Below are 14,443 nucleotides of genomic sequence, written 5' to 3'. Positions count from 1 at the left end.
TAAAGCTCAAATCAAAAGCCATTTCTTTACTTTTTTGTCCTGGCAGCAGTGGTACAGTTTATTCCCTAACAACAAAGGCTGGTGAATGTTGGTTTGTACGGATTTTAAAAAGTGCTTGAACACCCTTTCACTGCCTTTTTAACGAAGAGTGCCAATATTTTAACATGTTTATTTCACCAATATTATGCTCAGATGGTTCCAGCTCTGTAGAAAAGACATTCTTCCTATACTAGATGTGGCATAAAACAATAAAAAATGCTTGCAGCAGAAGCAAATGTGCTGTGTACATAGGATACTGATACATGCATGCACATCAATGCTGCACTTACAATACAAGTATGAACAGAAGCAAGGTTTTATTGTGGCATCAGTTTTTATAGAGGTCAGGTTAGTGACTGATAGTATTAGAGCTGGTCAACTAAGGGAGTTAAATTCAACAGTTACAGGCTTTTTGCCTGGGAAGGGCCGCACCTCAATGTTGATAGTCCAGCTGTTTTAGGAAAAGGATGATTAGTAGGTTCCATAAGCTTTTCAACAATGCATGGAGATAGGGTGGAGTAGTAAGTTTTGTGAAAGATGAGTTATATGACAATCTCTGTATATTAACGGGAAATGGGGATGAAAAGATGAATAGGGGTATGACAAGAAGAAGAATTACAGGGCTGAAGAAGAAGAATTACAGGGCTGAAGCCTTAGGAATTGAAGTTTTCACAGATTTTAAGTTGAAAGGCACATTAATGATTTAAGTACAGCTACAGACTCCCTCACATAAGTAGAGATGCTCAGCTGCTGTTGTTGCAACTTAAAATTTCGGAAACTTGTGGGTAAATCATATTAATTAGGGCTTTTAATCTTCCAGACTTTGATTGAGGAAATAATATTGCTAGCACAATTAAAGGTAACTTTATAAATGTCATATTTGATGTTGTTATCTCTAACAACCGAGAACGAATTGTATATGTCCAAGTACAACTATTATTTAGACAGAGATTGTTTTTAGCTGAACCCCCCCCCCACCCCGTTCCACAGATGAGAAACGTCTGTCATCCAAAATTATATCAAACTATTACTGTCCTCAATGCTCTCCCTTAAGGAAGAAATTAAAAGGACAACCCAATGTGGATTAATTTAGATGTAAAGAAGTTAACAGCATTGATTGAGTAGGTAATAAATGCTTTAATTTATGAAATGCAAGTCAGAGAGGTCAAATGTTTCTTTTAAGACTTATCAGTACTAAAACAAGGGTTGCAAGAAAAGACTAATAGTAAAAAAATGAAGGTTGTGAGTGTTGATCCATTAAAAGTTGGGGTTACAGTACGTGGGATGGTGAAAAAGCAAATTTGCTTAATCAGTTCTTTTCCTGAATGCGTGCAATTGAGAAATCCAAGTTTACTCTGTAAAAGTACTCATGGTTTAGCTCAAACATATGGTCATACTGATGCATGAGTTGGTGCTTAAATGTTTATGTAAGATCCTTGTGATTAAGGGTCTGGCGGAATACAGTATAATGCCACTTTTCTGATTTTCTTGCTTTCATCTGGTTTGGTATCAATGGGATGGAGGAAAGCTGGAAAAACTCCAATATTTAAAAACAGGTTATCTCAGCCTGGCAATTACAGGCCTGTAAGTCTGAATTTTTTTCTGGGCAAGATATATGAAAGTTTGTTAAGGGACATTAAGATTATGTTCTGGAGAATGGTATTATTACTAATAATCAGCATGACTATATGTTATGACAATTTTTATGTGTTAAGTTGGAAGTTGGGAAGTGGGTTACAGCAGATACATGTTATATTAGTAATGACGTTTGTACATGTTTTGAAAACTGGCAAAAGGATTGTGAACAAAGGGTGCATGTCAACATACTCTGCTTGGTACAGTAGGGTTCTTAGTGCCACGGACTGAGTTTTGTATTGGGTCCGCTTTTATGTAATTTATTAATAAATTACTTGTGGGAGCATTGTAAGCAATGTATCTGTGTTTGCCAGTGACACAAAACTATGCAGGTGAATATATTTTATTTAGGACATAGCATCTTTACAAGGGGATCTAGACAAACTGGTAAACTGGACAGTTAAGTGGCAGATGAGATTTAATGTTAATAAATGTACAGTTATGCATTTTGGATAAGGAAATATACAAAACTCTAACATCCTTAATGGGTTAGAATTTGTGGAATTCTCTTTCAGGCACTGTTGTTCTGACTGATGCATTAGTTCAATGATCCACAACCAGAGGCTTCAAGCAACATGTTGCTCCCAATGACATGAAAGCAGTTGCTCATTTTTAAATTTCTAACTTGGAGGCAAGTTGTGGAGGTATAAAGACCATGTCTACTGCCAACAGAGACTCCTGTAGTTGGCCAGTCGATAGGGGGCTCCAAAATAATCAACCACAGCCCTTATTGGACAGACCCCAGGAACTTTTTTATGTTGTGTTGCTCCCCAACTTTTTTTTCTATAATTCAGTGTGATTCATAGGTAAAAAAAAGCCTTTTTTGCCAAGTGGCAGCAGGGGGGGGGGGATCAACTATGTTACTATGTATTCCATTTTTTGCTACAGTGTTGTTGGATGTAAGATCTGGCACAAAATGATATGCTATAGGAAACATTTGTATAAAAATTAGTGTTTACTTTTAACACCAGACATCCCTGCCAAAATGCCAGACCAGATGCAGTAAAAAGTGCACTGCAGATGAAGTGGGGTCCTGGAGACATATTCTGGAGCCAGGCAGATGATCATGGCAAGCAGGGAAAATGCATTCACAGGAACATGCCTAGATAAATGAGTTTACTGTGTTTGACAGTAAAATAAAATGGACAAATTGGCTGCTCACATAAAGATAATGTATTGTCTACCACAAATGGACAATTAATTTGAACTGTTATTAAAAGATATCTGACAAATTATAATAAACAATTATTCTTTTTATGTTACATTAGGCCACCTACCTTGTGTCACACACAGTATCCCTATTCATTATAATGACCAAAACACAGCAGTTACAACTGTAACCTCTGGGGTTACGTAGTTACGTAAATGTTTATCATCTGAGAGGCTGCATCTGTTCTCAGACTGATTCCATTAATCCAATACTGACCTGCCATGTATTTTTGTAATATATATTAAAGGGAAAGTAGGATTTAGAATGGCTATTTACACACAAGGGGGTTGCAAACATGGTACTTTGATTCCTATTTGTGCAGCAAAATCCCAAATGTGCCAATTCCAATGCACTATAATATCATTCTGAATCTAATATATCTTTATTTTCCCTATGGCACTACTAACACTATTCAGAAAGGTGTTTCCTCCTATACAAAGAATTAGGTGCAACTGGGAACCCAGGACTTATCAGTGGGTACCTACCAGCAGTTCCAGGTTTCCCTTAACCTGGTTGCACCAATGGGTACATATTATTTTTCAATGCAGGCTGGTCACTAGATTCATGGCATCTCCCACATACAGCAATGCGTTTATAATCCCAATATATGTTGTAACAAAGCCATAAGCGCAATTGCTGAAGTATGCACTTTTTGCAGCCCGGGAATATTCCTGGGGTTTCTTCCAGCCTTTTACATAAATCTGTCCTAGCATAGGTATTTGATGGACAAGTCTATTTGGAGTACAGAGGCCATTTAAATAATTTCTGGTCCATTAAAAGGTCTATTTTACATTTGTACTAACAATAAACAGATTAATTTCTAACCAGTCAACCTCCTGTGTATTATTATTTTGCTTCCCTTGATGTTTCTTTACAGTAAACTAATTGGTTTAAGTTATGCTTAATTCCTTTGTTACAAGTGTGAATATATGCCAAAGAATAGTAATTGCTTGTCACATACTCCGAGGGATAAATAATCTATATTTTGATTGTGGCTTGTAAATATTGAATCAGCAGGATTACTGATTTCATTAATGCCAAGACAACCTGGTCTACACAAGAGTTCACTGCAAAAAAAAAAAGTGCAATGATATGCATATACAGTATATCCTCTGCAAACCATTCCATTTGTAAAGGTCAAGGGCCATTTTATATAGGTGTACTAGTTTTAAACCTAAGTGGTCATAGATATTAACTGCATCGTTATGTCCTATGTAAAGCTTAAGGGAATTTGTTTAATGTTGTTACCCTTGGCCTGTACTATTATCTATTCCCCTTGATCTAGTCATGCCACTGTTGCCGGTCAAGAAAATCTGGCTTGGGAGACAATGGTTGAGTTTATGGGAGACAGGGAGAACAATAGTTCTGCAGATAAGGTACATTCTTTATTTAACCAAGGGAAACCCTGCAACAGTTACGATCCCTGTATGTGTATATATTGACAAAACAGCGGCCCATCTATGACACAGTGCCCTGTACATCACAAGCTCTAGGGGGAGTAGAAGAGGACTGTAGAAAAAAAGCATTCAGTTAGTAACAGAACACCTCACATGCAATGTATTTTCATACCTTTCAATATCGGCTGCTATGAAAACCAGGATGTTTTAAATACCATGACCCTAACACTGCTCTCTTAGTGAAAAACCTGTCTCTTTCTTCGACAGCCCTTGACAGTGGATGTATCACAAGGAAGACCCCTTTGAACTAACTTTTAAGCCATTTGTTTATTTACTGATAAAGAAGATTTGGACTAGATCTATTGCATGCATCTGATGCAAAATGGGTTAGATTCATCCATCAATAGACTGGTATCCAACATGATAATATTTTTACATCTCTTATATTTTTTTGTACACATTGACTGACCTAAACAGAAATGGTGCAACACTTTATGGACTGATCAAAGCAAGATTTTTCTTTTTGGGTCTAGGGGCTGCAGACAGTTTGTCAGACGACCCCCAAACCCTGAATTCAAGTCACAGTACAGTGTGAAGACAGTGAAGCCTGGTGGCACAAGCATCATGATATGGAGATGTTTCTCATACTGTGGTGTTGAGCCTATTTATCACATACCAGGGATCATGGATCAGTTTCAATACATCTATATACTTGAAGAAGTCATGTTGCCTTATGCCAAAAAGAAAATGGATGTTTCAACAAGACAACGACCCCAAACACACCAGTAAATAAACAACATCTTGGTTACAGACCAACAAGATTGAAGTGGAGTGGCCAGCCCAATCCCAGGACCTTAATCCAATAGACAACGTGTGGGGTGACATCAAAAATGCAGTTTCTGAGGCAAAACCAAGAAATGCAGAACAGTGTAATGTAACAGGTGACAGAATTTGGTGGACAGATGTGCAGCAGTTCTCAGAAACACACTTATACAACTAAATATTAGTTCAGCAATTCAAAGGAAAGCAACATCTTGAAACATTTTTCAGTTTACACAGTGAATTTTGAGTTTGTAAAGAAGAATACAGACACTGCTATTTTTTGGAACAGCCTAATATTCCCTTTTCATCACTTTTTGTAAAGGAATAACACAAATTTTATAAAATTTTCGTCATGTTTCATTTGGCAGTGTTCCCAATGCATTTGCTTGTAGTAAAATAAAAGCTATTATAAGGAATTTGAGCTTTCACTTTTTTAAATACACTGCTATTATTCTGAACACAACTATATATTATATCTTGGTTTCAGATAGAACAAGTAGCCTCCTATAATCTATATAATAGCAGCAAATACTGCTATAAATAAAGGACTTTGGTAGAATGCAGGGTTTAATACCAACATATCTGTGTTAGATTCAGTGATTCAAAGGAAAGCAAAATCTTGAAACATTTTTCAGTTTATAAAGTAAATCTTTGTGTGTGTAAAGAAGAATGCAGACACTGCTATTTTTTGGAACAGCCTACTATTCCCTTTTCTTCACTTTGTGTAAAGGAATAACACAAATTGGATACAACAACTCAGATGCAGTTGAACTGCAGACTTTCAGCTTTAATTCAGTGGGTTGAACAAAAAGATTGCATAAATATATGAGGAACTAAAGCCTTTTTTAAACACAATCACTTCATTTCAGGGGCTCAAAAATAATAGAAAACCGCTGCAGTAAAGGCCTGGCAGAGCATTAAAAAGGAGGAAACCCAGAATCTGTTGATGTCCATGAGTTCAAGACTTCAGGCTGTCATTGCCAGCAAAGGGTTTTCAACCAAATATTAGGAATGAACATTTATTTTCTGTTTTTTTAATTAATTTGTCCAATTACTTTTGAACCCCTGAAATGAAGTGATTGTGTTAAAAAAAAAGGCTTTAATTCCTCACATTTTTATGCAAAATGTACTGTATCTTACTGTACTGGATCTGTATATAATGTGTCACTATCAATGCGGATTAAGGGATTTGATTCATATACATATTACAAGACTTTTTGTGCCTGACGTGTTTGCTGTACCAGTCACACCCCTAATCATGGAAGGTTTCATACTTTACTGACCTAGTTCTGTATGCATCATATTTATTGCCTAATAAAAGATGAATGCCATCACTACATTACTGGCACTATATGCCATGTGCCTGGCCCTGTGCAAATTAGTGTCCATTCTCGTATACATCACAAATCCAATATATGGCATTTCTGCTAAGCATAATCACAAACCCATTTCATCTTATAACAGGATTTGTGATTCTTCTATCCAGGCAGATACATGCTGTACCAAATTACTTTCCAAGTGCATATTTAATGTTATATTTAAGTTGCTATGTGGCATGCAGAAAATATCACAGGCTTGATTTATCCTCTGTTATTTTGTATTGGAATAGAGTAAATATTACTGATATGAATGGGACACACAGACGAGTTTATTGTAGAGAATGGGGATTAGTGGTCTCTTGATAGAACTTGTGACATAGGTTTATATTATTATTATATACATTATTATTACTATTATATAATGCCGACATATTAAGCAGTGCCAAGCCAATGAATACACTTCTACACAAGCTATACATGTCCATCATATAAGGCCACAGAGTTTCTAGCCTGTGGCAGTCTGTCTGGAACACAATTTAGAATATACCCAGCTTCAGAAAAGACAAGACATGGAAAATGTGAATATAGGGCAATCCCTAACCCCTCAGCCATATCTTCCAGACAAGCTTCTGCACAAGTTGCTAGAACAGGCATATTATTAAACCAGCCTCTTTCCACCCTGAGCCTATCCGCCGTAGTTTGCAAGATACAAAGCACTCATGATGCACTCATGTCACAACGAATAGGGAAAAAAACTGCACATATAAGCAATAAGTCAGGTGCAGAACAGAACATATTTCCCTTGAAAATGAAACAAAAAGGTAATATCATCAGGAAAACAGCAAGTGTCCGCATTCCTAGAACTGTGGATTTAATACACTGGATCTGTCAGTTGCAGCCAAGATGCCAAGTGGACATATTATTTATTTTCAAATAATTCACAGGGTTGATGAAGATGGGAGGTTTAGCGACACCTGGGGTGGCACAGATAGCATATCCCTGCCTAAAATGTAGCTACGTCTAGGCAAAGCCCCATATATCAATAAATTGTGCTTCTTACAGTGGCTTTTGCTGGAGTAGCTCAGACACAGTATATTGTGCCAGATTCAACTCTTTCATGGATTATCTTTAAAAAAAACCCAAAAAAACATCAATTAAGGTCTGTTGGGAAATCTAAAATAAATGCATTTTTCCTTTTAAGATGAATTTAGCCCAATGTTTCTTAGAAATTGCTAATGTGCCTTTTAAAAGGGGTCCCATATACACTGACATTTTATTGTATACTTTGTTCCCTGGTGCTGTTCGTACCACTTCTCTATTGTTCCTGTTTTGCTGCTATACCAGGTTAGATTTGTCAATTTGCCCTCTCATCATCTTAATTACCGGAAACAATTTAACAGGCAGAACCCCAGTATTCCTTTTGCTTGCCTGCTCAGAATCTAATGGGTTAAGCACCTGCTGCCTTGTTACACATCAGTGGCGTAACTAGATGTTACTGGGCCCCACAGCAAGTTATTTTTAGAGCCCCTACATATCCAGAGGTTGTCCTTCTTTATCAATTTATGTTAAAGTGTTAAAAGTGCTCATTACTTATGGCCTAGTGGAGCCCCCATTTACCACCTGAGCCCCCCTGCAGCTTCCACTATAGTTTTGCCCCTTTTACAAATAAAGCTTCCCAATATCAGTATTATTCTCTAAAGTTTTCTTTGCTTCTGAGTCTTATACACTAGGAGACTAACTAATAAAACTGGCAAAATTGATATAAAGATGGCTGAAAATGCACAGATGTGGCTAGGACAGCCTGGCCCATTACTCCTCCTGCTGTTTCCATGGGCCCTTGGGAGGGTGTTTCTTCACATCATATTATGATTTATTTGGATAGCATTCATAGCAAAAATATAGTGTGCCATCATGTGGATAAGGCATCAGCAGATTTACGTAGTGCCCAGGGGCAACTCATTCTTCTGTCCTGTGGACAACAACAGAACAAGCACATAACCAATATTAGACCAGTCATGTTGATGGATAAATGAGAAAATGTTTGACCGTTCTGTCTGCAGCCGATCAATAAAATATTGATTGATAAATATAATTTAGAGGATTTACATGGTATCTGAGTAGAACTTTAAAAAGGGGAAGCAACTAATGAAATGTCTGACGAGCAGCACAGCTAATAAAAGTAAACATGCATCAAAATTACATTATGAAAATGCAGGGAAGAGGAATATGTAACAAATATTTTATTAAATCATTTAGGACACATCAACGTCATGAGCTGGACCCACATGTGCTAAATTCCTGGATATTAGATCCACTGACTCGTATGACAATTGGTTATTAGTGCAATGTAGCCACAATAGTGAATGAACAGTGAGCATTAGCACTGATCTGATAACTTTGGGTCACTAGGTGGACGTACGACCCTGTTCTGTTCTAGACTAAGCCATTACCACTTACATGCCTGAAAAACTGCTCTGCGCTGCCTAACAAATCTGTTGTCACCCACATTGGGTGACAACAGATTTGTTAGGCAGCGCAGAGCAGATAAAGATAAACACATTTATTCATTTGTGTAGAACTATTAATAACTGTGGATGAAATAAAATACCGAGTCATCTTCATATTTACTGTTGCCAAAAGAAAGAGACATGCAAAAAAACAATGTGTTCCCCAAACATCTAAGAAGCAGAGATTACGGCTCTTGCATCATGTAAGGAGCAAAATGTGAATTGCTAAATAGTTAATGTATATATATTAGTTTGGCCACTAGGTGGCAGTGCTTCCTAAATTGAACTGTGAAAGTTGTTGGTGATGATAAGTGAATAAAAGAAAACAGGAAAAGGAAATCGGGTGGCCATGATGGCAGTGATAGAGGAATGGAAAGCAGTCTTTGTTAGGGAGAGGTGAGGAGAAAAGTTTGTGCCTCTGTCTACCTTATGAAGGAATCACAGCAATAAACTTCAACTGTTTAAGAGAAAGTCTTCCATACCTGGTGTCTCAAAGTGATACTGACAGCAGAAAATAACCTTTTTTATTATCTAACATAACATTTTCTTTGAATGCTATTTATAATTTTGCCATAAAAGTATTTGCCTGATGCTTTTACATTACTTTTCTTACTACCCTGTTCCTCTATGAGGGGGCTGCAATATTGGTGTAGCAGGAGTCCGTTAGGATTACAAACTCTGACAGCTTAAGATGGGACAGTCAGGTTGGCAAAACAGTCAGGTTTAGGAACTTCAAGTGGCAATTACTTACAAAAACGATCAACATAACATAGATTAATATTTTGAAAAGAAACATGTAAGTGTCAGCATCACTTTAAGGTTACAGGCATGTCAACCATATATATATATCTGAGGTGCAAATTCAGTCTCAGGGCCACATGAACAAACACACAAAACCCATATACCTAGCAGGACTACCCTTAGTAATTTGATGTTCGGTCATCTACAGTAGATAACATAGTATTTCAGACATGTTCCCTTTGTGATCCTGTAAGCAACACTGTTGCAAATTCACTAAGATTCAAAGTTGCGCCAGCTTCGACGCACTTCACCAGGTGTAGTTTCGCCAGCGCTACGCAAATTCACTAAAATGCGAAGTTGCGCTTAGGGAGGTGAACGGTAGCGAAGTTGCGCTAGCGTTAATTCGTCAAGCAAAGCGAAGATACACTAGCGATGCCTAATTTGCATACGGCGCCAAGTTAAAGTTTTTTGGGGGATTTATTTGAAGCAATCCCTATCTACTCTATTGCACTTCACCTGGTCTGAGGTGGCGAAGGCAAGTCTGGCGCAAGAGGTAACATTCAGTAAAATGCGCAAGTTAGTGAATTATCGTAGTTACGTCCCTCCGCCATAGCGCAACTTCGCCTGGTGTAAGGGAGCGAAGTAGTGCTAGAGTAGGTCCACTTTGATAGCGAATTTACAGCAGCACCCGTTAGTAAATCGGCGAAGTAACTAAATGACGTCACGCTGGCGAATCTGCGCTAGCGTTAGTTGCTTGGCTTTTGTAAATTTGCCCCAAAGAGCTCAGATGTCTAGAGCAGCATAACAAACAAAACAGAGCTCATTAAGGTTGGTGCCAAACGAGAAGGGTTGTACAGCAAACACTATAATACCAAATGTTCTGGAATCTCCCTAAATTTTTCTACATATACCATTGGTTAGTGCCCATGCTAGGTGTTATTTCAGTAAGGTGCCATGCAAGGGAAGACAGGCATGAAATCATAGTCTAGATAGGCCTTAATTACTTATTTTGTACTGTTCAAAAAAAAATTTCAAGTTTGCTGGGATCAGTTATCCTCATGTTGCAATGACATAATTCATTTTCCAAGCACGAAGTAAAACATTTGAAGGTAGTAAAAAAAGTAAAAGTAAAAAAACAAATAAATTATTGTTCAATATATAGTAAAAAAAAAAAAAATTATAGTACCTTTCTCCCATGATGGGGATATCCCGAAGATTGTCTACCACCCACAGCTGAACCTACCAGGGGGTTCACATTGAACTGAATGAACATGAATGTTCTATAAATGAACCATATAGACCTGAAGTAGTTCACCTTTAGATGAAATGTAAGTATAATGTAGACGGTGATATTCTAAAACAATTTGCAACTGGCTTTCATTTTCATATATTGTAGTTTTTTAATTATTAGCTTTTTGTTCTGCAGCTTTCCAGTCTGCAATTTTAGCAGCAATCTGGTTGCTAGGGTTCAATGCACCCTAGCAACCAATGGTTTGATTGAATGACTGGAATATGTAGGAAGGCTAATTAGAAAGATAAATAACTAAAATTGTAGCCTCACAAATCGATTGTTTTTTTGGCTGCTGTGGTCAGTTGATCCCATAAGAAGCAGAAGAAAGAGGCAAACATTTAAACATTTTATACATACAATTTTTTATATATATATATATATATATATATATATAAAAAATTGCTAAGAATAAGACTGTATATAACTTACTAAAAGTGAACTTAAAGGTAAACTAATTCTTTAATGCCGTTTTTTCTGAAAGTGACATTAGTAGCACAACTGAAAAAAGTGTAGCAACAAATCCCAACTATGACACACTAGTTTAAATCACAAAATAAACACACACGTCAGAGTTAATCTACCTTATTTCGCTTTACTCCACTTTTGTGAATTCCCACAGGTGCCATTACAGTTAGGTGGGGGGTCACACCATTGATATCTTGGCGAGGCAACATTTCCTAAACAACTGCCAGAGCTTCACTTGTATACTGCCTAATTTATTCAATAGGGCTAAACCTTAGGTAAGAGGCTTGCTTTCCGATTTGCAGTTATGTGATCGATTCTGACAATATAACTTTGCTGTGGGCATTCCTTGTTCAAAATAAGTCCGGTAGAACACAGCTACTAGCTAGCCAGGAATAACTCCTGTTGAGAAATCAGAGCAGACAAAAACAACATTGCTACTTGCCACAGGCTTGGCAAATTGCCAGTGGGAAACTGTCATCCTAGGAATCATGAATAATTTGGGCAGAGGAGGGCTCAGGCTATATTTGAACATTTAGACGGTAAGCTCTACAGGGCAGGGACCTCCATCCTTTTGTCTCCTTGACAATATGTATTGTAACTATACTTTATAATTATGTATATTGTTTTTATACTTTTTTGTACTTATTGTAATGACCCCGTTTGTTTTACTAATTTATTGTTCCGCTGTACAGCTGCCCTCAAGGAGCACTATACACATACTAATATACATACATATTTGTAATGTTTCTGAGAAACTACAACTATAAGAGGAAACAGAGAAATGCAATGAAACCACTCAGAAAACTGATATTGCAGTAAAGTATGCGTTTCAACTGTAAAAGCCTACTGTACTATAGGGATATAAGGGATTTACCACTTCAAAACGGCTCTTTAAAATTCTGCAGGAGGATGTCCCAATAAAACACAGAGCCTCCAGACAATAAAATGTAACGTGCTAATAAGGCACTATATTCTGCCAAGCACACACACTCCAGATGTATCAGCTTCCAGTTGCCATATTATAAACTACTTTGATGTCTCATTTCAAAATACAAAAGACTTTAAAGTAATCTATAACCCAGCAGTGTCAGGTGAGGGACCAGAAAGTTTTCGGGTACAGGTATGGGATCCGTTAACTGGAAACCCATTATCCAGAAAACACCAATTTACGGAAAGGGCTTCTTCCATAGACCTGATTTTATCCAAATAATTCAAATATTTTAAAATGATTTCCTTTTTCTCCGTAATAATAAAACAGTACCTTGTGCTTGATTCCAATTAAGATATAGTTAATCCTTATTGGAAGCAAAAACCATCCTATTGGGTTTATTTAATGTTTAGAGAATTTTCTAGCAGACTTAACGGTATAAAGATCCAAAGTATCCAAAAGTATGGAAAGATCTGTCATCTGGTCTAGTGCATTCTGGATAACAGGTCCCATACATATATACTATAAATAACCCTCAATTGTAGAGCCCTAAGTTGGCTGCACTTGCTATTTATACTAGACAATTATACTATACAGCCTGATTAGTTTGCTTCACTCCAGTTACCCTTAACTTGCAGCCCAGACCCAGACATCCAGTCTGATTTCTCCAGCACAGCAACATTAACCCCTCCAGTAACTGTATTCCCTGATTAGTGAGACTCTTCTGCAGTAACATTCTAAACAGAACATTAACCCTCCATCAACCAGACACTGCTGCTTCTAGTTATGAAGCCAAGGCAAAGTACAGTGTATGTCCTAATGAGCACAAACAGCAAACACAATAGGCAGCCATGTGTACATGATGAGACAAGTAATGAAGGCTGCTTCTGTCTGCTAAAACTACTCAACCGTTTCCTTATACTCGCTCTTCCAGTGCAATGTAAGTAAGTCTGACTAATCATCAACCTGTTGAGGATTCGCAGCTCTTGTCGTGCTCCAGCCGGGGGGGGGGGTAACAGGTTGTCGTGCAAATGATTAGTATACGGTGCAAGTAATACGGGAATTACGTCTCATTAGTTAAATGAAGTTGAAGAAGTTGCCCCCCGCCTCCTCATTAAACTCAGACCGAGATCAGTCTGGGACAAATACACGTGATTGTGAATCAGAGCTGTTACCTGGAGAAAGCTCCCCTTCACTGAGGTCCCCCGAATCCGTATCCATGGCTCCGGCGTGTCCCTAGAAACACAGCCCCCGTCTCCTCTCTCCAGCTGAGCTCCGCTGCCTATTGAGCGCACACACTCAGCATCTCTTGGCTTCTAAGCGCTTCAGGCAGAGAGAATAGGCTGCAGCCAATCAGCGCGCTTCGAGGCTTTCCTGCAAAAGCCATGTGACCAATCACAACCCCTCTCCTGACAAAACTGCAGCTCCCTCTGCCAGGCTGCTGTGGCCTACAACTTGTTACATGGGAGCTTTTCTGTAAGAGAGAATATGTTATGAATAAGTTACAATATGTTATGAACATGTTACAGTATGCCTTTGTTTTAGTTTGTGTGAGTGAGTGAGTGAGTGTTAGAGACTTTAGGCTGTTGCACATGGGTATTTTTGTATGTGTTTATAAAGGCACGTTGCACAAAAAAAAATGCATATATGTTTATATGCTAATAAAAAATACAGCTAAGTGCATTTTTGTCAGTTTAAAATGCAACCCTCTATTCTATTGATTTCTGCAAGAATGTCAAGCACAAGGAAATGCGGCATGAAAACTATGATGAAAAAAATAGAGTAAAATACAACCCTGAGCACCAGGCCCGGATTTGTGGAAAGGCCACCAAGGCCCGGGCCTAGGACGGCATGCTGCCCAACCACATGCATATTGGTTCAGAAACACTGGGGATGCGCAGGAGATGCAATAGTTTTTTAAACTTCCCATGCGCCAATCCCCATTTCTCCATGAATTTGATTAAAATAGGGAGATTGTTTTTTTCAGAGCTTTCTGGATGATGAGTTTCCAGATCTCACATACAGGTATGGGATCCGTTATCCGGAAACCCGCTATCCAGAAAGATCCCAATTACGGAAAGGCCATCTC

The 14,443-nt window shown here is 38.0% G+C and overlaps 1 protein-coding gene across 2 annotated transcripts in view; it reads right to left on the bottom strand.

Annotated features, from left to right (window-relative positions):
- tnfaip8l3.S (TNF alpha induced protein 8 like 3 S homeolog) overlaps positions 1 to 13,751 on the bottom strand; it is a 33,687-nt gene extending 19,936 nt beyond the window's left edge. Inside the window, exon 1 of one of the 2 annotated variants that reach the window (XM_041588298.1) lies at positions 13,530 to 13,751. In XM_041588298.1, coding sequence (XP_041444232.1) covers positions 13,530 to 13,575 — 46 coding nt within the window. In that variant the 5' untranslated portion in view covers positions 13,576 to 13,751. Of the gene's footprint in view, positions 1 to 13,320; positions 13,480 to 13,529 lie in introns of those variants that run through there. The other variant, XM_041588299.1, reaches the window with a different exon arrangement.
- Between the last annotated feature and the right edge of the window lie 692 nt (positions 13,752 to 14,443).

The sequence above is a fragment of the Xenopus laevis genome, chromosome 3S (genome assembly GCF_017654675.1).
Source record: "Xenopus laevis strain J_2021 chromosome 3S, Xenopus_laevis_v10.1, whole genome shotgun sequence".
NCBI lineage: Eukaryota > Metazoa > Chordata > Amphibia > Anura > Pipidae > Xenopus > Xenopus laevis.
The sequence above is the reverse complement of the archived record's forward strand: the minus strand, read 5'-3'. Positions and strand labels throughout refer to the sequence as shown.